At 38.5% G+C, this 25,017-nt stretch overlaps 3 protein-coding genes across 3 annotated transcripts; all 3 read right to left on the minus strand.

Moving 5' to 3' along the window:
* Positions 1-307: 307 nt before the first annotated feature.
* On the minus strand, positions 308-3,029 carry LOC132115476 (alpha-2B adrenergic receptor-like). The gene has a single exon (XM_059523973.1). The coding sequence runs from the start codon at positions 1,857-1,859 to the stop codon at positions 342-344; it is 1,518 nt and encodes a 505-aa protein (XP_059379956.1). The 5' UTR covers positions 1,860-3,029; the 3' UTR covers positions 308-341.
* A 3,935-nt stretch (positions 3,030-6,964) lies between these two features.
* Positions 6,965-9,924, minus strand: LOC132115477 (dual specificity protein phosphatase 2-like). Its single transcript, XM_059523974.1, has 4 exons — positions 9,250-9,924; positions 8,612-8,742; positions 8,291-8,510; positions 6,965-8,202 (listed from the first exon to the last, which is right to left on the minus strand). Exons 1-4 carry the CDS (start codon positions 9,641-9,643, stop codon positions 7,952-7,954), a joined length of 996 nt encoding a protein of 331 aa, XP_059379957.1. The 5' UTR covers positions 9,644-9,924; the 3' UTR covers positions 6,965-7,951.
* A 10,814-nt stretch (positions 9,925-20,738) lies between these two features.
* LOC132115140 (izumo sperm-egg fusion protein 1-like) lies at positions 20,739-25,017 on the minus strand. Its single transcript, XM_059523541.1, has 9 exons — positions 24,611-25,017; positions 23,944-24,018; positions 23,708-23,791; positions 23,569-23,589; positions 23,186-23,275; positions 22,948-23,063; positions 21,992-22,145; positions 21,740-21,908; positions 20,739-20,887 (listed from the first exon to the last, which is right to left on the minus strand). The coding sequence occupies exons 1-9, from the start codon at positions 24,828-24,830 to the stop codon at positions 20,791-20,793; spliced, it is 1,026 nt and encodes a 341-aa protein (XP_059379524.1). The 5' UTR covers positions 24,831-25,017; the 3' UTR covers positions 20,739-20,790.

The raw sequence follows: 25,017 nt of genomic DNA on the forward strand, positions 1-25,017 counted from the left end.
TGCAATGTCCCCAAGTCCTGGTGTTTTTAGAAAGGTGAGAAAAGAGAAGGTGTGCAATAGTCCTCATAATTTTCGTTTTGTTTTCAGCTTTGGTTTTTCGTGGTCTGTGAATATTTTTGGATTAGCCCCATTTTATAGCACGTATACCAGGAATCCAGTGCCTGAGGCAGTAACCTGGACCAAAAAAAAAAAAAGTGTCCTCAGTTCATCGGGCTGCACAAAAGGCCCTTCGTTTTCATTGCAACAGTACTATTATTGTGCTTCTTTTAGTCTTTTTCTGAAGTCTGTGTTGTGAATAACCGTATATTTGTTGTCTGAGAAGATGATTCACTTCAGGAGCTTCAGAAGAATGTGCCTTTGATGTTCTTGCAGAGAATCTTTTTGAAGGATCTGCGGAAGTCTTTGTTGAAGATGGTGTAGATGACCGGGTTGAGGCAGCTGTTGCAGTAGCCGATCCAGAAGAAGAACTTAAACAGCGGATCTGGCAAGGCGCACGTCTCCGGGCACACAGCTTGTAGGCTGTACGAGAAGAAGAAAGGGAACCAGCAGATGACAAAGACGCCAATAACCACCGCCAGCACAAAGGTGAAGCGCTTCTCTCGGTTCACCATAGCTTTGCGCCGTGCGGAGTTGGGTGTTCCTTCCTGCTTCGTCTTCCGGGTCACCAATTTGGCCCCTTTGGTGGTGGCGATCATGTCTCTGTATTTCTGGATGGTGGCGGGGGAATGGATGCCTATGGGTGTCATGCCCGGGGTACAGGGGACCTCTAACCCCCTCCCACCTTGCTCAGTGTCTGAGTCAGAGCTCATGCTCTCTCCGTTATTGTTGTCAGGCTGTTTCATGGTCTTCTTCGCCTTTTTCCCCTCTTTAGGTTTATTAGGAGCCATTTCGGATGAATTTGAAGGAGACGGGGAGGGGCACGATGTGGTCGGTGTCAGGGTTGTCAAAGGGGGTTGCAGATGTTTTTTGGAGACTGGGGGGCTCGCGGTCTGCTCGGTGGACTCCACTTGGGACACAGCCAGAGTCGGAGGCCTGTTTTTTTTCTGCAAGGTAGAGGGCGTTTCATCTCCTCTTCCATTTTGTAGACCCTCCGTGTGGACCTTGTGCTGAGGAGTTGCGGCATTGGCCGGGACCTCTTTGCGGGGCTCCCCTGGTGGACATCGTGTGCGCTGCTTGGCGATCTGGTAGATCCGCATGTAGACTAAGATCATAATCAGACAAGGAGCAAAGAAGGAACCAATAGTAGAGTACAAGATGTACCAGCGCTCATTGTTGAGCTCACACTGTGGCAGCCCACCTGATTCCCCTTTGTTCTTGTTCATGGAGAGTAGTGGTGGGAAGGAGATGACTGCTGAGATCAGCCACACCACCAAAATGGAACATTTGATGCGTTTGGGCGTCCTCTTTGGGCCGTATGTGACACGTGAGATAGACATGTAGCGGTCTAGACTGATGGCGCACAGGTGTACTATAGAGGAAGTGCAGAACAACACATCCAACGCCAGGTAAATCTCACACCATACAGTGCGGAAATACCAGTAGCCCATCAGTTCATTGGCCAGTGAAAATGGGATGATGAGGGTGGCCACCAAAATGTCTGCAGCTGCAAGGGAGACCAAGAAGAGATTCTGGGGTCCTCTGAGCGAGCGGCTAGTTAAAACAGCTATGATGACCAGAATATTGCCAACAATTGTAAAAAGAATCATCAGTGTGATGGCTGTTGCAAAGGCTGCTGTGGCTTCTGGGGTGTACGGAGGGGGTTTTAACATACTCTGGTTACAAGTCGGTGAAGATGTGCCTCCAGTGCCACTGATGTTGTGGCCATGCAGACTCGTGCCTGCCAAGCACGCGCTTGCCATGACTGCCACAAGGCGGCAACTGAGAATACACGTGGATTAACCTTCTCTATTAGTAATCCAAATGTGGGCAATATAAATGTAATGATTTCGTTTAGCTGTTTTATCTTTCTTCTTCTTCTTCTAAGAACTTAGTAAAATGTATTTTGTTGAAATTAAAAGATTTTACGTATAATCGAATGAATACATCGCTCACTTGCGAAAAGATTGTGTCAGTCATTGTTACGTCACATCTCGTCGAGTGTAGATACATTATTAATTTGCGTCAAATTTGGAATAAGCGTCATCTGGGTTATTGAACAGTTATGGAAACGTGCAATTTAATTTAAAAGACAGCCATGAAAAAGAAAATTAAATGTCAGAGAGATTACATCTATTAAATTATAATTTATGGTTCTGATAAATTATCTTTTATGGTTCTGTCGCTAAATTATCAACTTCTGAACGTTTTGTAGAAGACAGATAACGTGAAAGGAAAAAACTAAAACTAAAACAACAAACAAACCAAACGCCTAGTGGAAAAAAAAACGCGAGCAATGGTGTCACAAATAGATTGATCTGACAATATGAAAAAGCTGCGTAATAGTGTGCTTTTATAAATTATATCTATCTGAGTAACAATTATTCAGTTATAATATTTTAAATATTCTAAAGTTCAAATTACGAATAAAAACGCTATTAATTCTCACCAAGTGCTTATAAAACAAATATATTGGAATGCTTAAATCTAGGTTACCCAGATGGTCAACCCTCCACGGAGCGCAAGCTTTAAATATAAATCTCCAGTGAACACGTAGCAGCGCGCGGCGTTGTGCCAGTTTCCCCTCGCAGTTTTCACAAGTTTGCAAAAAGAATTTGAGTGCAACAACTACCCTGATAAAGGATGGAGTCTGTTGTTGTGCCGTTGTTACATTCCTGAATGGAGAAAGTCGGCTTAATGAGGAATCAGAGGCACGCCAAAATGAGTCGGGTATGTCCAAGCACTAAAAAGAAGGATAATGTTTAAAAAAAAGTTTGCCATCCGTCTTCCGCCATGTGTCTCCCGTTTTAGTCACAGTATCTCAGTGAGCAAGCTGAATGCCTCCTGCATGCCTCGCGCATTACCTCAGTGACAGTTTGAAGTGTCGGTGCAGCTCGCGCGCGTCGCTCTGGCTTCATCTCTACGCAACGCTTCTCCTCAGTAACCCAGTATAAGGGATGTCAGGACGGGCGTCATGAGGCGAACTCTTCCCTCCCACTGAAAAACCTGACCTATCCCAACACTCTAATGTCAAACATAAAACAAATACCGGCGTGTAGTGGATGCAATTCAAATAACGCATTTTGGAAAATTTAAGAACTCCAAATACTTATCCAAAATGGATAAAAGCAATGGTTTTGAATAAAGACATTTACCTAACGAAGAGTGCATGATTCATTTTACCATGTGTTCGAGTGAGAAGTTTACATTATACATATGACCACCTCAAACTGGACTGTAAAGCATAAAGTATGAAAAATGAAAGGTTGTTTTTTTGTTTTTTAGTAAAGGTGTATAGCTTTTCACAACTGCAGAACAACATTTAATCATTACACTGCTGACTTCATCACCAAAAAAACTACATAGCATACTGTAAAAGCAACAAATCTATTTGAAACGTTTCAAACTTTAATGACAGACTGAGCTCGTCAAATGAATCGTGACGGTCGAGCGCTTCATTTCGGAAAGATCAAGTGTTTTAATGCGCTCTTCAGATGAAGTGCCACATATACCCAAACGCAATTTAGCGTGTCCATTAGGATTAGATAATTTCTGTTTCCTGAATCACCCGTATTACCGTCGTGATTTTTGTAAAGAACAAAGGACGTTGTGTCAAAAGGGTCGAACCATTTCCAGTATGCAAAATATATTAAATAAATATTTGCATGAAGCGCTCTTCTGTGGAGTACTGGGTTTTAGAAAAAACATGTGCGTATTTTAGATAGATAGATAGATAGATAGATAGATAGATAGATAGATAGATAGATAGATAGATAGATAGATAGATAGATAGATAGATAGATAGATAGATCAATGGACAAAACTGTATATTTAACCATAATTTTTGCAGGTGTATTATATTTGGCAGGTGATCCAGCACTCAAGCATCAGTGTATTTTATCAATGTATTTTCAGTTTTTTATCTATACAAAAGTAAGTTTTTTCAGCTGCGTTAATGTCAGAATACCACACGACCTTGTGACTCATTCATTTGATTGTGTTTCTTTTGAAACATTCTGCGTGATCCAAAATTGTGTTAAGCCTATTCTATATAGGCTACCTTAGTGAGTTTAGCGTCATATTTCAATGGGTTTTAGTGTTGTTTAAAAGTCTTTACGAAAATAAATAGCCTACATAAATTCAGTTGACGAAAACTCCATAAAACTGCGCAATTGTGAAGACAACCTCGTTTTCTTCCGTTTTTAAATTCAGCATGGCGTGTAACCTGATTAAGGCCTATTGACTAAAATGCGTGACTTATTTTTTATCATATAATTTTTATCCATTCATGTATGCCTTTGTAGATCCAGGCACTCCTGAGAATGAAGTTCTCTTTGGAAACGGCATTTACTGTACTTTTTTTCCCCAATAACCTTCAAGCGGGTCATGATGTTCCTTCTGGAGAGAGGTCATCTTCTTTTTAGTAGTGAAAGAGTGATATATGAGATATATGAGGCTGTTTAGTTTGCCAACCTTTGTGAAAAAGAAGTGCACTTAATGGTATTGAATGTATAATTGAAGTGTACTTCAAATCTTAGAAGTGTATTAAAACAGCTGTATACTTTCATATAATATAATATTAATGAAATAAAACCTGAAGATAGAGAACTTAGTGTCTTCATGTCTTTAATATGCAAGTACACTTTTAAAAAGTTTGTCATATATTATTTCCATTATAAGTACTCTTAAAAGTATGCTAAATGTACCTCTCTTTCACTATATATATATATATATATATATATATATATATATATATATATATATATATATATTAACTAAGAAATTAGCAATGTTATCTGTTTATGACACCTCTGCAGCTCTGATCTCTTTAATATTGCAACACTAACTTGCAAACGTTTGACGCAAGTGATATTTTTTATGTAACTGAAACCTTATATATATATATGATCTGTTTACCTATTAGCCTATGACTTGCATCTAAAATATATTAAAGACCAATCATGTCAGAGAGTTTTTTAAGTTCTTTTTAAAAAGAGTTGGAGGGAGATTATGAACGTTGCACTTTTCTACTGTTAATTCTGCGGTTTCTAATGGCAATGAAAGCAGTAGCTGCATACCGAGCAGCTTTTAAGGACATTAATTTGAAGCGAACTTGATTCCCAAAGAAAAGTAAACCCACTGTGGCTGTATCATGAGCAAACTGATGGCATGAGAGTTCACAAACAGAATTAACCCTGGGCAACATGCAGATTTTCCAAATTCTCTTAGCTGACAAAGTCCACTGGAGCCGACAAGACTGCCAATATTCTCATAGCCTGTCATAAGCATTATTTTAATTACTTGTTTATGTATTCAAAAGCAAAGACAGAAAAAAAGACAGAAATTGCTGTGGTCTGAATAATAGTGTCAAATGAAAAGTTTGAATATGATATAGTCACTGTATAGGAACTTTAACAGCCTAAATATGTACTGGGTAAAATATAATTCAGAAATATTGAGAGGCCCTCAATGGAACTGACACAAAATGAAACAGATCCAATTTACAGCTGCCCGAGTAAGCAAATAAGTTCAAATGTTTGCTAGATAGCTTCACACCAGAGCTGTTAGTTTCAGAGTTGTGCTGGAGATGTGAGAGAGTGTGTTCATGACCATATCAGCTCTGCCATCACAGGATCTGCCTCACATGGGCAACCACAATCTGTTTCACCCTAAGTGCTTAGAACTTCCATCAGAGTTGGTCAGAAAGCTAAACCCATAAGTGTTTTCCATGGCCACGCTCACAATGAAGGAGTTGTAGATGCTGATGGCTGTAGGCAGCAACGAGCTTGTGTAACACAGTCCTTGATTGTTGATCTCTGAATTGCACACAACACTCCAAAGTTATAAAACAAAAACTGTATTTCTTGCTTTACTTCTTCACTGGTATTTGCTCACCTTCAACGCATTCAGCAATCACAGGGATGTTTGGGAATTAAATCATCATCAACATCATCATCATCATCATCATCATCATAAATCGTGTTCGTTAGAGACCTGCTCTTACTCAGGTTTATAGTCTAATACTGCCACTTTGTGGTCTACTGTATTAATGCTTTGACATGTACAGTCAGCTCCTTTGACTTCGTCAGCAGATGGTGCTGTGGTAAAAGATTTCAGTTGCTTATATCATGTACGTAGTACAGTTGTGTGATTACCACAGCAACGAGCAAGAGAAGATAGTAAATGTGTGCCAATGACTATTGCAACAATGTGAGATTAACTAAGAAATTAGCAATGCTATCTGTTTATGACACCTCTGCAGCTCTGATCTCTTTAATATTGCAACACTAACTTGCAAACGTTTGACGCAACTGATATTTTTTACGTAACTGAAACCTTTTTAGTCACAACACACTGAAGATTACTGTTTCAAGTAAATGCTATTATTTTTATCTTTCTATTCTACAAAAAATACAAATAAAAATTTATCATGGTTACCACATAAATGTTAATTCAGACAATTGTTTTCAACATTGATATTAATAAGAAATCTTTTTTGAACACCAAATCATCAAAATGTTATGCATATTAATTTTGAAGGACCATGTGGCACTGAAGAAATACTGTAGTAATGACTGCTGAAAATACAGCTTTAGATATTTCATTTTTTAAAGTTATAAATATTTTTATAGTTAAGCTATTTCCTGATCAAATAAATGCAGCCTTGGTGCAGACTTCTTTCAAAAACCTAAAATAAATATAATATTATAATTGAATATAACTGTGGCCACATTTCTCATATTAAGTCTAATTGCTTGGGCTTTAATTCACATATGGAAGGGGGCCCACAAAGAAGTTGAAGCCCTGGGGGCTCTTAGGACCATAAGGTTTCTGAAAAACATGATAATAATAAGACAAATACATTCACTTCTGCATTAAACAAATTAATCCATTTATTTACAAACTGAAATAAGTGAACCACATAGCTTACAAAAGATATTATTATCAAAACAATTGTAATTTAAAGTGCATTTCTTGAATGAAAATATATAAATAAATATTTACAAAAAGAAAGGAAATAAAATAACACTCTATAAAAAAAATAATAAAATAAATTACAAAAAGGCTTTAGTGCCTGTTATCTATCGCAACAATTAAACTTACTTTTAAAATGACCTAAGATCACAGTTTGTCAGGTCTTTGCCCTTTTAAACTTGCTCGAGACTGACAATTAGACAGTAACTTCATGGAAAATCTTGACATTTACCAAAGCGAAGACTAACCACACGTCACAGCCTTATATGGTCACAACATCAGTCACCGCAGTCAAATGGAACTTTGACTGATGCAACATTGTTCACAGTATGATGTGCTCTGTGCACATAACATCCTAAACATATATTACTGTTGAAGCTAAAATGTAAACAAAATACTTTATTAGCCTACATTACTACCCATCTTTGCATGGCAGAAGTTGTTTGTCTGTTTCATCAGTATCTCATTTACAAGTTATCTTGGGTCAGTAGTACAGTGTCAAAATGACGAATGTCAAATGTCAAAATTTTCCATGAGGGCTATTGGGTGTAGCAGTGTGTCAGCGATGCCGCTGTTGTTTAGAAACACAGAAAGGCATTTATCTATGTATAGTTTGTATTGCCATGAACTATCAAGAACTGGTAGTCAGTTGATGCCATCTAAAACATTACCCAAACAAGTCGAGTTATGTCATGGTGTAGTTCAAAGGGTGAGATGCCTCATTTGATCCCCTTATTAAATGTCTCATGTCTCTCTGTTTGTACAGCCATAGATGGCATCAAACTAAAACTCTCTGAAAGCACCTTTGCAGATCTGTCACAGTCTTTGAAGTCAAAGCTGTGGCCAGTAGATCTGTTTTCTGAAAGTTAGTGCGGCCAGTTTAAAATGTGCCACTGTTCTCTCTGTTTATTACAGAATAGGGGCACAAAACATCCGTCTCGAACTGAAGAAGTTGGCCCATGAAAGCTAAGTTTGGTGAGATGACTTGTCTGCGGCGTTTTACGAAGTCAAAGGCCTCATTCAGACTGACGCGTCGAGCGTGAATGAGGTACGCCAGGCAGATGGTGGCTGACCGGGAGATTCCTGCTTGACAGTGGACCAGCACTCGACCACCACTCTCTTTTATCGAATCTGCAGAGAGGTGAGCATTAGTTTTAATGTCATTATTATATTTCTGAAGAATCAAGACACGTCTTTTTGTCGATACCACAGGACTTACCGATGAAGTGGATGGCCTCTGGAAAGAGGACGCGTATGTCTGCAGCCAGACTGTCCTCCACCTTCAGAGTTTTGTACTGAAGTTCCTCCTCGAACAGGTTGGGACAGGAAGAGGATACGTTGAGCACAGCGGTGATCCCACATCTCTCCAGAGTCTCCCGTCTGGATGAGTGATGTGCGCTGCCCAGAAAGAGGAAAGGGAGGATTTCGACTGGACCACCCTGGAAATCACAAAAGAACAAAAGTCAATGAGTGCATTCAAAAGACATTGTGATTTAAATTGAGTTAATTCATTATGATTTCGAGATTTCTGAAAGCCAACCTGATCATAGAGAGGAGTCTTTCTTCCGGAAACAATGGGCTCTGAATCATTCAGAGCAGGATGATTTGAGCAGATGACAGTAGGGCTAAAGCAGAGCTCTGGATATTGTGCGAAGAACCCGTCAAATCCACCTAGAAATGGTCAAAGAAAACATTTTGGTGTTAATTCTGTGGGTTTTGTTTTGTCATTGTATGTGTGTGTGTGTGTGTGCATGCGTGTATATGTTACCTGACAAAACATTTTAACAGTTTATAAAGCAAAGCTGCTTATGCAGTTTGCAAATATGATACATTTTTCAACAGATAAATACAGCACTATAGAATCTAATTACTTTCGTCGAAATAGAAGACCATATAGTCTGTCTGAGTCATGTGAGTCATGTCAAATCATATTATTCCAAAACAAATCAGATGTTACCACATGAATGTTTTGTAGTTTACCTGCCATTTTTACAGTGAAATGTGCGTGTGTGTATCTTTAAACGTAGCTAATTTAGATGTTTTAGACCAATTTTACAGTGATAAAATATAGCAGTTTAACTGAATTGCAGTATCCCCCCACCCCCCCCCACCCCCCCCCCCCCCCCCCACCCCAAAAAAAAAAAAAACACGGACAGCATGTAATTCTGTGACGTTTACCTTGTAAGAAGCAGATGTGCGTCGAGGCAGACTGGACCTCTGACTGAAGGGCACTGAGGAGGAGACTGGCCAGACTCTCGCTCTTCAGATCTCGGACCGAGCGACTGTTGTCATCCAGCACCACCAACGGAGAGAAGTCCCCGTTCCGCAACTGGGCCAGGAGCGACTTATCGGCCACCAGCCACTCCAGACACACAACGGAGCTCTTGGACCTCCGTCTCAGCATGGAATTCCAGTTGACGTTGCGGGACTCGAGGATGTGCGCTCGGGAGAAGGCGAGGAACGGCCGGCAGTCCAACACGATGCATCCCCCAGACGCGAAGAGCTCAGAGGGAGTCCGCAAAATATGAACTAACTCACTGCTTGAGATCTCGAGAGGGTCGCCGATACCCATGACCTCTCTAGACAAACAACAGCCGTGAGGAGAAACGGATATTCTTCACAGCATCCACGACAGCGCGTGCAGTGTATGGGAACGAACCTGTTAGTCCACTAAAAAAGAAGAACTATAAACAATAATAAAACTAGATGACACAATATTATTTGGTCCGTATAGACCTGGTGTGTTTTCACAGTACTTTTACTTTAAAAAGATAATCGATTTTTTTTTTTTTTCATATAATCGTTCCCTGTATTTCGTCAAAGCTTAGTTGTAAAGTCTTTTATTTGTCAGTAGATGTGCTTCTACAGTACAGGCGGGGTTGGAAACAGTATTTGTATCGCTTCTCCTCCACCACAGCCACGCCTTCGTTTTCCACATAAGGAACAGACGTCACGCACGGAAGCACCATATATGGCCCGTTGACTAAGAACGACATTCCATATATGGCTCTTTACGCTCTCACCTCTTTTCCCACCGGCACGTGGTCGTTGGGGTTACCCGTGTTTTTTATTTTGTGACGTTAGTTTAAGCAGTACCATAGAGCCGTAAAACCACAGCACACTCACGCACACACGTGAAGTGTAGAATACGGTCTATTATGAGACCATTGTGGTTGGCCTGAGGGCCTTGGGCAAGATCACATCTTTAAATCAGGAACATCAAAACCACGCGCTGAATGCGATGATGTATTTTCATGCTTGGCCGTACCATGTAATTTAGTGTGGGTAAAATACACCGCTCTGCAACTTTCCATAGGTGTAGCATACAGTTTCAGTGGGTGATGCAAGCTTTCAGCAGATAATAACTGCTAAAATGACAAATAGACCCAAAAGATGCTGAGAAAAAAAAACACACAAACAATGCAGATGTAGCCTACTTATTGCTGCAATACTATTTGTATAGGCTACAATATAAGTGCTTTGCAAACAAAGAAAAATAGAAATGAAGATATCTGTCAAGTTTCTAATAACTTCAGAAAATAATAAAGAACAGTGGTCAGATTAAAATAATATATTATTATTTTATTGTTTTATTGAACATAATGCATTCCAAAGTACATAGAAAATTTCACATCATGTGATTGAATCTGACATCTGTAGATGTCTGGTTGGAATGAACCCTATACATTTCTTGTCGATTTGATCACAAAAATCTTAAGAGAGCAGATATATATTAGATGCAGTAAGCATATTTGCAATGCATTTAATTGTATATGTAATACGTTCTTCATCTGACTTCGTCAAAACCCAGCAGATATGATCAAGGTTTTTATAGACATTAAAGTAGAAAAAAAATATATAAATAATATTTAGCAGGAGTGTGTAGCATACATTATAAGAATATTTTTTATCACAATTTTAGTCGTTTTATTTAGCAATAGGCCTATCTGGTGTCTCTGAGACCCCAGATAAGTAATGTGATATTTAAAAGAGGTTCTCAAATAGAAATTTTGATTAGAAGCAACTCTCATAAGATTAGGAAATGTACCATGACATCAACCTTATGTATTGTGTGATATTTGTGTGATATGTGTATTTCACATCACTGTATATATATATATATATATATGTCTGTGGATAAACATTTTTTACCCATTCAACTCATCTTAAAATCACAAAACCAAACTAAACTATTAGGATTATATGCAGACAATATACTATATAATTAGCTCCTTATTAATTTAACAATTTTGAAAAGTTTACACTAAAATCAATTCTATATGTGACTGGACAAACGCAAAGACAAACAGATCAATTTCAAATGTACATCTATTTTTAACCCCTAAGAGCAAACAGCACAGTTGCAGATATTAAGGAGCAGGTTGTTCTCTGGATGCTTAAATGATTTTAAAAGCACAACCTCCCACGCATGCACCTCATTGTGCTTGTCCAGGACTCAGTGTCTAGCCAGCTCATTCTCCATACACGTCCACACAGAAGCACTATAAAGGAGGGTTTGTACTTGTGAATGGAACAATGTGCAATGGAGAAATAGGCCATGTGGTATAAAGTGGAAAAACAACATGAACTCTGAATGCAGGATTATGTTTGGAATTAAATGGGCCAAGGGGCTGGATAATGTTTAACAGCAGTCTGTAATCTGAGGTTGCATTCTCAATCTCTCTGTCCCAATCACATCTTATTTGTCTTTCTCTGCACTTTCCCCTCTTTTTTGGCTCTGCACCTTTCTCTGCAGCTTTTCAGACTAATATCATTAGTTTTGAATGCAATGTATTTGGTATTCATTGTTTTGACCTCTCCACACCTTCATCTATCTATGTTTGAATTCTCCTTTACAATATAAAATATATTATGGAATAATTTTTTAATCACACACTGCCAGAATTTTACAAGATTCAAGATAGCAATGTTTATATATATATATATATATATATATATATATATATATATATATATATAGAATTTGGCAAATCAATGCAGACTAGGATATTTTCTGCCATTACATGAGAAACTGTTGTAAATACAATAAATAATAGTCATATTGTGCTGCAGTGTGGGATAATAGTTTAAGTAATGTCATTAGTGTTCACTTTGGCTGGGAACTTGGACCTTTTTACAAATGAATTCAGTTTCTCCTAGCAAGAACACAGTTGGTTATTATGTAGCAAAAATTACACAAGTTTATTCATTTGCATTTTTATGTTTGCAATTTGTACCTTATGACCTGACTCACATTATGTTCTTCCAGGTTAAGGACAAATTCATCACAACACAGATACTTAAGTAATTGATATGAAGTCTGATCATAACTGATGTTTTTAACTTCAAACCGTTGCTTCTGACTATGTGTAGTTATATTTAGCAATATGTTGTGGATTGAGGACAACAGTGTGGATGGACTTGATGAAGCATTATTATGGTTTATTGACTGGCCAGAAGTGAAGAACAAGACATTAATTAGATGGACTGGAGTCATGTGAATTACTTGTGGGCTATTGTGTTTTTATCATCTGACGGCACCCATTCACTGCAGAGAATCCATTGGTGAATAAATCATGTAATGCTGAATTTAAGTGTTTCGATGAACAAACAAACTCATGTTGAAATGGCCTGATGGTAAATTTGAGCAAATGTTCATTTTTGGGTGAACTTAAACCTTTATGGGTGGTTGGGGATTTTTGGTGAGCTGAGTCAGGTGAACTATTAGTCTGACTCATCAACCGGGACTGCAACTTAACATTGGTTACTGCAGTCAACAAACATCATTTTAATCGTACGTCAGAAAAAAATATATATATAAAAATGCAATTAATTCATGCTTGGAAGTCTAACATCACACAACTGCAGTTAATGTGTGAATATATACGTCATTAATAAAACATAGATGCAGATAGTTATTTGACCACAGTCATTTCCTGCTTTTGTTCACACTGCAGTCACAGTATGAAGTCAGCATTTATTGTAATCAATTGTAGGACCACTACTTTAAAAATAACTGTGAAAGTACAGCACCTTGTAGCCAGGAATAAAATGTAGATTCAAATAAAAGTACAGAAACTAGTAACCAAAACTTGAAGGTAGAAACTTATAGCCAGTAATAAAACAGACATAAAAAAAAGTTCACCCACATTTATTTCTGCACAGTGTGGAACGTCCCCCACGTCTGAGCTCACTTTTAATTAATTTGAAATGACAACAACAAACATTACTACTAAAATGTGTGAGGATGTGCGTGTGTCTGAGTCACATATCTGAAAATGGAAATGATGCTTCCTCATTTATGATTGATACAGCCTATCAAATATGATACATCACAAGAATACAGACTAAAATAGCCTTGTGGTCAATCTAACCAACATGACTTAAAATGACATAAAAATCATTATGCCTCATGCTGAAAAGAGAGGATATTCTTAATTCTCATGTTCTGTTGCAATTGATTTGAATGTTTTTATATGCGGGGTGTCAGAAAATTTCTGTGGTGTAAGTGTATCTCATAATATTAATTTAGATATTTAAGTCTTTGTCTTATTTTTCCTCCGACCTCATTAAAGGTGGCAGATATTATCGATGCTTTAACTATCTTGTTTATCATGTGACTGGTATCAATTTGACTAATTCTGTTTCAGCTAAACTGACACAACTAAAAATAAAAAATAAACTACTAATGATCAGCTAAGAAATTAAAATAAACAGATGGCAGGAGTGTATATCTACACTTTTTAATAATTTTAGTATTGATTGCTTTCCAGGTTCCACGAGACCCCAAACTCAAGTAATGATATAATAGCTTCTCAATTAGAAATGTTGAGATTAAGATTAAGAAATATTGTATCATGATATATCAACTTAATATATCATGATATATCAATGATATATCAAATCTTTCTTCGTCCTAGCGTTTGTCCCGCGCAGGTGCAGGGTCCGCTTTTTGGCAGGCCGCTCTCCATTTATTCCGGTCTGTAGTGTCCTCCGGGGCGACTTGCACGTCCTTCATATCTTGCTTGATCCGGTCCATCCATCTCATCTTTGGGCGGCCACGTGGCCGGTTACCGGGTGGGTCAAGGCGCATAGCTGTCTTCGCCACTGAATTCTCATGGCTGCGTGTTACATGGCCGTACCAGCGAAGACGAGCCTCAAGCATCTTCTCCGTAATCGGCGCTATTTCCATCCGCTTCCTGACGTCGATGTTCATGACGTGGTCTAGCCTTGTCAGCCCGAGTGACCAGCGGAGCATATGCATTTCCATGGCGTGTAGAAGCTGGCCATGTTTGGCAGTCGCTGGCCAACATTCAGCTCCATACAGGGCTACAGGGCGTACAATGATCTTATAGATTTTGGACTTTAGGCGGATGGGCATTCGGCGATCGTATAGCACTCCCGTGACTTGGCGCCACTTTGACCAGGCGGCACTCACACGTGCGCGGACATCTGGGAGGATGTCACCGTTCGATGAGAGTATTGATCCGAGATACTTGAAGTGTTGAACTTTCTTTAAATCCGTTCCGTCGATGCAAATGCTACCATCAGTCTGGGGGCCACACTCCAGGTACTCCGTCTTTGTGAGGTTGAGTCGCAAGCCATTTGCATCCAGGCGATCTTTCCACTGCTGCCCTTGGTCTTGGAGGTCTTGCCGCTCCCTGTCGGCAAGGAACACATCATGAGCATAGAGTAAGGACCATGGATGGGGCGTCTGGAGGTCCTGTGTCACTGTGTCCATGCATGTGATGAAAAGCAAGGGCGAAAGAGCCGATCCTTGGTGGACTCCTACATTGATGTTAAAAGGAGGTGATATCCCAGCTGTGCATCGAACCACGCTCCTGACGTCTTGGTATAAGAGTTGCACCAGCTGATGTAGGTTTCGGGTTGGTGGTGACGTCGGAGGGAGGCCCAGATGAGGTCATGGGGAACGCGGTCGAAAGCCTTCTCCAGATCCAGAAAGACGATGCGGACTGGCTTGTTCTTTTCCCGGTGTTTTTCCATCAGTAGGCGGGCAGCGTGGATGGCGTCTGTGGTCCCTTGTCCTTTGACGAAGCCGCATTGATTTTGGCTGATTTTAATAATGCTGCGGAGGCGGCTGTCCAGGATGCGTTCAAAAATCTTCATGGAGTGGGATAGGAGTCGAATCGGCCGATAGTTCTTACATTCAGCAACGTCCCCCTTGCCCTTCCAGATCGGCACCATGGTACTGATCGTCCAAGCGTGTGGGACTTTGCCCTCAATAATGATCTTGTTGAATAAGGTGGAAAGGACCTCGGCTCCTCTGTGCCCCATCAACTTTCAGGCTTCAGCAGGAATGTCGTCTGGGCCGGTGGCTTTGACATTCTTCATCCTCTTCACGGCCTTCGTGACTTCAGAGATGGTGACTGGCGGTACAGTTCCAAGGGTGGGATCCAGGCTGTGGATAGGCGGATGCGGGAACTCTTCATTTGAGATGGCTGCGAAGTACTCGCTCCAGCGGGTGAGTATAGCACACGGGTCTCGCAGGGCTTGCCCATCGGCGTTCTTGATGTGCATGACTCGACCAATGGCTTGGGTCGCTTGGTGGCGGGAGTTAGCAATGCGGTAGATCATCTTTTCTCCCTCAGGTGTGCCTAGCCTCTCGTATAGATCGTCATAGTGCACGGCTTTCGCCTTGGCCACTGCCCGTTTTGCGGCTGATTTAAGTGCCAGATAGTGTTGGAAATCATCATCCAGCCGTGTGCGGTGCCAGGTCATGAACGCCAGTTTCTTTGCCTTGATTGCCTCTTGGACGTCCTCACTCCACCACCAGACTTGCTTGTCCATAAATCGCCGTCCTGGCTTCGTCGAGCCAAGGGCACCGGTGGCAGCATCACGAATGCTGGAGGAGAAATCGTCCCAGATTTTTTCAACTGATTGGTCGAAATTGATATCCAGTGCTTGGAGGGCCATCTCAAGCTGCTGCTTTTGTTTGTTCAATTTCCACCACTTGACCCGCTCAGGCCCAGTGATTCTCGGTCTGGGTTGTTGCTGCAGATTAAGTTGGAAGTCGAGGACGAGTGGCCGGTGTTGGGGGCCGATATTCTCTGAGGGGATCACCTTGGCGTCGAGCGCCAATTTCAGGTCACCGCGTCGGATCATCCAGTAGTCAATCTGGGTTCTGTGGCCGCCACTGGTGTAGGTGGCCAGGTGGCTCGATCTCTTTTTGAAGAAGGTGTTGACGACGACGAGGTCATGGGCTTCGGCGCAATCCAAGATGCGGGCTCCCTCGTCGTTGCGTGTACCTAGCCCCTGTCCTCCATGGACTTGGTCATATCCTCCACGATCTTCGCCAACATGGCCATTTAGGTCTCCTCCGACCAGGATGTGTTCGTCTGTGGTGATTATCTGTAGGTGAGCACCAAGGGTTTCCCAAAACTCATCCTTCTCTTGCTCGGTGCAGCCGACTTGAGGGGCATAGCATGAGATGACTCTGAGGGTGGTTGGGCCGGAAACAATCTTAATCGAGATTAGGCGGTCAGAGATGTTTTCGACTTCGACAATGCTGTCTCGTAGTTGTTGACAGACGACCACGCCAACTCCATTTCGGCTCGACGTGACACCATGATAGATGAGTTTGTAGCCTTCTCCAATGTCTCTTGCCTTGCTCCCTTTCCACTTGGTCTCTTGGATACACGCGATGTCGATGCGTCTGGTCTTGAGAGTATCAGCCAATTCATGGCTACGGCCAGTGAGGGTTCCGATGTTAAGTGTGGCTAATCGGATTCGGTGGACTCTCTTCTTTAGCCTGCCCCGTCCTTGAGCAGGTAGCCCTCGTCCATTTTTCACACCATCCGGGCGTAGATGACGCACGTCACCTAGGGGGAACGCCCTAGCTTGATCGGTTTCTTGGTTTGCTGCTGCCATTTGATGCGACCAAGGAGACCCAGCCGATGTGTCGCCTCATCTGTCGCTGGGACCAGAGCCACCGTTAGCCGAGTCCCCGGGGGTCCTCGTTTCCAGCCGACGCCGCGAGGAGGTGGTGGTTGGCTTTTGACGGCCCTATGATATATCAATGATATATCAAAAATATCTTGATATATCAAAACATGCTATATTTTTCACTGAGCTGTTACAATAGTTCTCTGAAATCCCAAAAAGAACATGAGAAATGTGAGAAAATGTTGAGAAACCTTTTGAATCAATGCATTGATTGACATTATTTCTGCACAGTATTTCAAAATATTGTAAAATTTCGGTTGATGGTTAAGAATAAAAACTTGTAGGTGTTCAACTTAGACTAAAATTGCAAAGCAAAACTAAAACCACTGTTGTTAAAGGAAGAGGAGGAGGATCCTCCCATGCACTGTTTGTCTTTCTCTGAATGTGTGTATAAAGAGCAGCTGAGTTCAGCTCCCTCCTCTTTTCTCCTTCACTCCCTCAGTCTTGAATTTCCCTTGATTCACTCTGTCTCTCCCCCGTCTTTTTCCCCGACAATTTCTCCCACAACTTCCATCCCACACTCCTCCTCCTGTCAAGCTCAAGAATATGAGGTTTTGTGTTCGTACTTGCCTGATATTAGTCTGAATTTCAGCGCATGTCTTTACATGTAAAAGAACTGGTTTGTATTGCAACACCATCATCACATTAAATGAGAATTTAGTGAAGACTCACTCCACTTGAAATGAGACCAACTGTTCATGCTTTGACAAGTGTAGTGTGTTAATTTAGTGCAATTAATAAAAAAATGAATATATTCAAATAAAATAAATACAATCATGCCTCCTGGCCTGTATATAAATTACACAAAATGGGATTTTCCTACCATGGCAGTAAGTCAAATACCATGTTGTTGCTCAAGTTCTTGATGCTACTTCAGGTAATATGTCTATAAAAACTGAAAAACAAGCAACTCAGAATGAGTTGGAACTATTTGTGTTAGATAAATAACATATAAAAGAGATATGTTTTCCATTGTTTCCATTCACATCTGTTTATTTCACTATATGCATGTACACCTGTCGCATTCAGTGTGTGTGTGTGTGTAACATTGAATAATATGTGGTTTTGTGAGGGAGTTAGGATGAGGGTGTTCATTCTGAGTGCGTAAACTGTTGTGAGGATGGTGCTGTGGGCTGAGGTTAGAGTAACGGGCCATGTAATGTCACAACTTCCTGTTTGGCAGAGAAAAAGATATAGAAATGTCCCTTATTGCCGTAGCAACAAAATAGGGCCCGTTTACTATCGGAAAATAATTCAATAATACAAAACTGTGACGACTGTTTTTAAGACTAGATATCCTGGATGAATCTTTGTACATATGATAATAATGGCATATACATTAATTTTTCATAATTTAAATACATTTTAAATTATAATTTAATTTTAAATTATAATAATAAATTCCATTTAAAAATAATTAAAACAATTTAAATGTAAATATTTGATACTTTAATCATCTGGTAATCAGCAACAGATGTGTAGACATGCATATTTTTTATTATTATTATTATTAATAATTAATTTTACTATTTCCTTTGTTAACTGTGGATCAAATGATTTCTGGAAGTCATGAATGTTGACACATCCCTAATATTAATACTCTTGACTATGTCTTGATGTATGTAGCTAAAATAATGTTTGCTTGAGGGATGTCCCCTCCATATTTGTTTAATCAAACGTCTCTGTCTAAATGAAATTGATGAGTAATCCAGTGAAAATTTTACTTATTCTATATAAGTGTTCTATTTCGTATTCTATATTCTGTTCCAGAGAAAACAATCAAACAAGTCATGCCAGAAAGCTTGAGGAATAAAAAAGTGAAGGTAACAGCGTGAAAAACAAATGAAAAAAAAGAAAATGTTTTGGAACAACTATTCGACCTGTGTCTACTCTGGCAGTGTTTCTTGCCTCCCGTGATGTCACCCGTCTCAGTCAAACAATAGGAAAATGCAGAAAGAAGATAAACAATAGATGAAAGCATCAAAATCACAACTGAGCAGAGCTTTCAAAATGGATCACTTCCTGCAACTTAAAGGACTTTCCCCAGAATCTCCAGTGACATGATAATATAAAGATATTATAAACATTAACATTGCGATTTTCTTCAAAGCTGCTGTGAAACAATGAAATACTGTGGAAAGTGCTATACAAATAAAATTGACTTAACTTGAGCAATGTTACTCCTGATAAATGTTGTAAAGTGCACAGGAGACTTCAGCCACCTGTTCACGCCGAACAACACAATACTGTAACTGAAAGAACTGAAAAACAGACCCATCTTCAATCAGATGTAATGAAGCCGTACTGAACAGGAAGTCTGACAGTCTCTCATTTATTAACAAAGGGGAACTTCACAAGAAAACAAGCGCTTGAGAGTTTTCAGCGTACTCTCCTCTGGCCAGAAGAGCGAATAATCCCCAGGATTAACCAGTTGGCAGGGGAATATTAATTCTAGAAAATCATTGTAATCCAAGAGATTAACATCTCCCACTTTATCTTTCGCTCTCTCCCACGTGTCTGCACAACCAAAACGTGGCATTCATTCTTCTGAAACGTGTCTTTTTTTATTACTAGTGAATTTATATATTTTACATAGGGTGACTGTGTGTGTGTGTGTGTGTGTGTGTGTGTGTGTGTGTGTGTGTGTGTGTGTGTGTGTGTGTGTGTGTGTGTGTGTGTGTGTGTGTGTGTGTGACATATCAGGACACAACTCTGTATAATGACATGGGTATGACACAGGTATTACAAGGAGAGGGTGACTTATGAGGAGATAACCAATGTCCCCATTTTTCAAAACGCTTATGAGTTTCCTGTGAGGGTTAGGGTTAGGTGTAGGGTTGCTGAAGGGCCATAGAATAAACAGTTTGTACAATATAAAAACCATTACGCCTATGGGATGTCCCCACCTTTCACAAAAACAAACGTGTGTGTGTTTGTGTGTGTGACTCAGTGTATAATTGAATAACATATGACAGGAACTGGTGGACAGATAATAATGAAAATGACATTAACCACTGAAATAAACCCCAAATAAATTACCCATGAAAATCTACCTCCAGAGCTTGTCCCTACGTTTGTCACATGACTTCATGGAAAATAACGATGTCACTAATTTCAGTTTAAACTATTGCCAATTGAAGTTTCTATTCATTTCTTAAATTTTTTTTTTTACTTACAATTGCTATCAATGTTTCATATATACAGTATATATATATATACATTATATATATATATATATATATATATATATATATATATATATATATATATATATATATATATATATATATAAATGAAAGAGAGGGAGAGTTTTGAGTTCTGTATAGTTGTGAATACAGCTGTGATATATCAGCATATGTCAGATATTTTAGTATTTATGACTTAAAGGACTTTCCCTAGAATCCCCAGTGACGTAATAATATTAAGATATTATAAACATATAAATACCGTTAAAAGTTAGATGTTTTGTTTTGTGGATTGTGAAATATTGTTATAATTTCAAACAACCATTTTCTGTTTTATGCAAATCATCCCAAAGCTGAGTTTTTAGCAGCCATTCCTCAGTGTCACATTATATGCAATATGTCTTTACTTTAATATATTTAAAAGTATTACATAAAAATAAAAATATTTCTGACCCTAACATGATTTTAACATATATACATATATATATCTTTTAAATGTACACATTTGGAACTCATCAGTCTTCTGTGTGTCTGTGGTCTTTTATTCATGTGTCTCTTTGGATCACATCCCTCATTCTGTCACTCTCATCAGCTCGATGTCCTCCCCTTCCTCCTCCTCTCCTCCTCTCCTGCTGTCTCTCCTGTCCTCCTGCCGCTTCATGGTCATTCTGTCAGAGCGACACAAAGCAACATGACAAAATGGATGCAAACAAAGAGTACTTCCTTCCTAATGCTGTCTCTCAGCAGGGTGCCATCACAGATCACCCACTGTCATTCTCTCCTCCCCTCCATTCTCGAATTCCCTGCAGCTCAGCTCATACATACAACTTTATATATAGATTTTTTTTTTAATTTCCTTGCAGCATCTTTTAACATATATGTTGTAATGTATCTTACAAAAAAAGTATCTTACATGAATATACATGTTGTAAAGTATGTTACTTAAAGTATCTGTAGTCTGCAAGACAACAAAACACACACTGGAATTCTCCAGAATATGTTTAAACAAGGTACACTATTATTGATAGTTGTGTTATTGTGCTATTAATTACAAGCACTGATATTTTAAATAAGCCTTTATATTCAGTTTAAATTAAAATTATAATTTAGTTTAAGTTTTAGTGAGTTTTAGGGTGTTAGAAAAAAAAAATACAACTTAATGGAAGCTTGAATGAAGTGAAATTCGACTGAAATATATTACTGTTACTATATATACAGTAATAGTAACACAAAATATGCAAAGCATCCAATAAACATTATCAATAAAACACATCCACATCCACATTTTCTTTTTTTCTTTTTTCTTTTTTTTTTTTAATAAATGTGTTTTGTGAACCAAATCCAGGTAACACCCACAAGTCCTCTCTGGTCAATAACAGCTTGATAATCGAATTACTCATTCTGTCCTTTCTTATCTTTATTTTGGCCCATTTGCTATTTTGTTGTTATTCAAATTATATTAAAAAGTCCCATTTTAATAGGTTCGCTGCTGTGCATCTAACCAGCCTGTTATGACATACCTGAGGTTCACTATGATGACAAGGCTGCCTGTGATGCTGAGTATAGTCAGTAAACTCAGTATAATGATAAAACTGCTCCTCTGAAGGCTGTGAAGTGTGGCATCATAACCCGAGGGCAGGGACGGAAATGTCACCATCAGTCTAGGGGTTGAAGATGGCAGTGGGTTGACTGAGGGAAAGAGAGACAGATGAGAGGAGGACAAATCTAGACTAGACCTCATTGAGTTATTACTTTTAATAAACATCACTTACCTTTCAGTTTGAAATACATGCGGGACATTGCAGACCCCTTTTGATCCTGTAGGAGGCAGCGGTACGTGCCTTCCTCATTGACTTTCAGCTGATTGAGAACTATTTTAGACTCCTCTGTCACCACCAGCACTTCATACTCCCCGTCTTGTGAAAGCTTGCAATGAATAAAAAAAAGTCTGTGTTTTAGTACAATTTCGTAATTAGATTCAAATTAAAGTCAGTGTTATCTGGTCTGTGGATCTCTGGAAAGATCAAGTGTATTTAAAACTGTAGCTTATCAACTGTTTCTTAACAAACTTAAGTACACTTCTAAAAAGTGCGCTTTGTAATAATGTCAAATTAAAAGTTTCACCTTAAAGTACATTTTAAATCATCATTTTAATAACCTTTTGTCATACTTTAAAGAAGTAGCTACTCTTATTATGATGGGTTGACTCAAAAACTAAAACCCATGTAAAGTGCTTGATTATAATTTTAACTGCAGTGTTATTCATAATTACATTTAAAGTTAATATATTGTAAATAAAACACTTGTCAGTAAATGATGCAGTACACTTTAACCAAATTTTAAAGACAACAAAATTATGAAATTAGTTATGAAGATGCACTTACATCCTACGTAAATGGGTCAAAAGGTACTCTTAAATAAAATAAATAAATATTCATAAATAAATTTAAACTGAAATTCATTTTCATTCATTTTCAAATAACACACAACAAAGTTTCTGCAAACATTACATTGAGTACACACTTAAGTATATTCTTTTAAAGTATATTATTGTAATGAGTACATATCTAATATATATATATATATATATATATATATATATATATATATATATATATATATATATATATATATATATATATTTTTTTTTTTTTTTTTTTTTTTTTTATAATTTTTTGTTGGATTCTTTGAAAACAGCAGATGTGTTTGCGTGTCTGTGTGCATGTACATTCTTTCCGGGATGCCAGGAGTAATGGTACTCGGTCTGTCCGACTATAAGAGCGTGCCAGGGCAGGAAACAGTCCAGCACCACCTCCTCTCCTTCATCTGCCTCGAGATGATGCTCTAATAGAAACAGAGAGAAAGAGAGAGAGAATACAAAGAAGAGAGAAGGACAAAAGAGTGTGATGTGTTAATATAGTCAGCTAAAATCATCCTGGTGTGTGTATCCGGTGGCGTTTTCTCACCTCCACAGTGTAGAGGCGGCGTGGCTGACAAACACGTATAGAGCCCATACTGACAGGAAGTGCAGTTCATCACTCTTTGATACAATAGCCCTTAACACACAAGCATCTGTATTCAATCACACTCCTTCAGCGAGTTATAAAATACACATCATCATACTCATACTCTGTATACTCAACCATTTCACATTTCATTTATTACGTTACTTGCTGTTTCTTTGTATACTCATATGTCAAAATTTACAAGCATTTATGGAGAATAATTCATTTCTACACCAATATCTTTTCAGTGTACTAAAGAAAGAATATGTGTCTACAAATCTTGACTGTTAATATATTCAGAACAATATTATAGAGAAATATCGGAATCCGGAATTTGTACTTACCACATTTATTTGGACACAGACCTATGAAAACAAGTAATAACAAAAAAGATAATTAATAAGATATGCTAATAAGATAATTAGTGAGAATCAGATGTTCTGACCAGTTATTGCTGTAAAAACTGTATGTCCACCCGCCTACCTTGGGCAACAAAAACCTCCAAATGTTTCCGAAGGATTCTCTTTCCTTTCTCCACAATATTAATCATATCCCACTGAATAGAATCTAAACAAAAACTACACAGCATTAGATTTAAATGGTTTCAGATGTAAAGTATCTAAACATTTTTATGTTTTTGGTCTAAAATAAAAAGACTAGACATTTTTTTTTGTCTTAAAAGGTGAAAGAGTGTATAGTCTGCATCCAAAAGCGTTCACCTGTCCTGTCTTCTTTCCAGTGCCTCTTGAATTCACTCTGATATTCTGTCTGAGCACGATAGAGTGTGGTAGGATCTAAAGCAAACATCAAATAGCATTACACATCATCATTTAGAAATATGATTGGAAGACATAAAAAATTGGCCAGTCTTGCACACAATCATTTTTCCAGGTTTCTTTTTTCTTTTTTTTCTTCTTTTTTTTTCTTCTTTTTTTTAAAATAGCAAAATCATCAATTTGTTATTGTTGTTAATTTTATATATTTTTTATTATGTCTTTTTGTCAATTTTATTAGTTGATTATATATGTGTGTGTTTTATTCATTTTTATTTCAGATGATAGTTTTATTTCAGATTATAGAAAATGACAGTTTTAGTTACACAATATAATATCCCTAGCCTGGGGAAGTTAGGTATTGTATTTTTTCAGTAGTAGTATAATGACCCCTTTTAATTAATACTTTAATGAAAAATCCAGCATATATTAGTGTCTATTAGCATAACAGTAAAGATAACTAAACAAGAAAAAACAAAAGATTACTATCCATAAAATCAACTGTTGAGAGAATGTGCTCTATACACTATAATTTCTACTACATCTTAAAAAAAAAATTACAGATCTGAATAACAGTATCTCCCAGCTACTCCTGATTATATAACTGCAGTACCTATGACTCCATGAAACAGTCTGCTGGTGTCCCGATAGTTGACATAAGCATGCTCAATGATTTGCTTCAGTTGGATCTGATCACGGACAGTGATGTCTTTAACAGAGGACAGGAAGTCTTCATGCACATAACGAACCACCTGGTCACACTGCAGACATGACCACACACTGGGACACGAACCCAGAAACAAAAGCCAGCCAAAAAGAAATACAAAAGCCATTTAGTAGAGACAGTGAGTTGTGGCCTTCAAAATATAAAAAGTGAATATTTTTATCATTCTTTAGAAATGTCACTTCAGAGTCAAAGAACGCTTATGATGTCATACATGCAGAAACATTCTAAATTCCATAGCAACACATGCTATTTAGAAATGTACATAAAGAGGACAGTCACAAAGGATACAAATC

Source organism: Carassius carassius, chromosome 34 (assembly GCF_963082965.1).
Source record: "Carassius carassius chromosome 34, fCarCar2.1, whole genome shotgun sequence".
Lineage (NCBI taxonomy): Eukaryota > Metazoa > Chordata > Actinopteri > Cypriniformes > Cyprinidae > Carassius > Carassius carassius.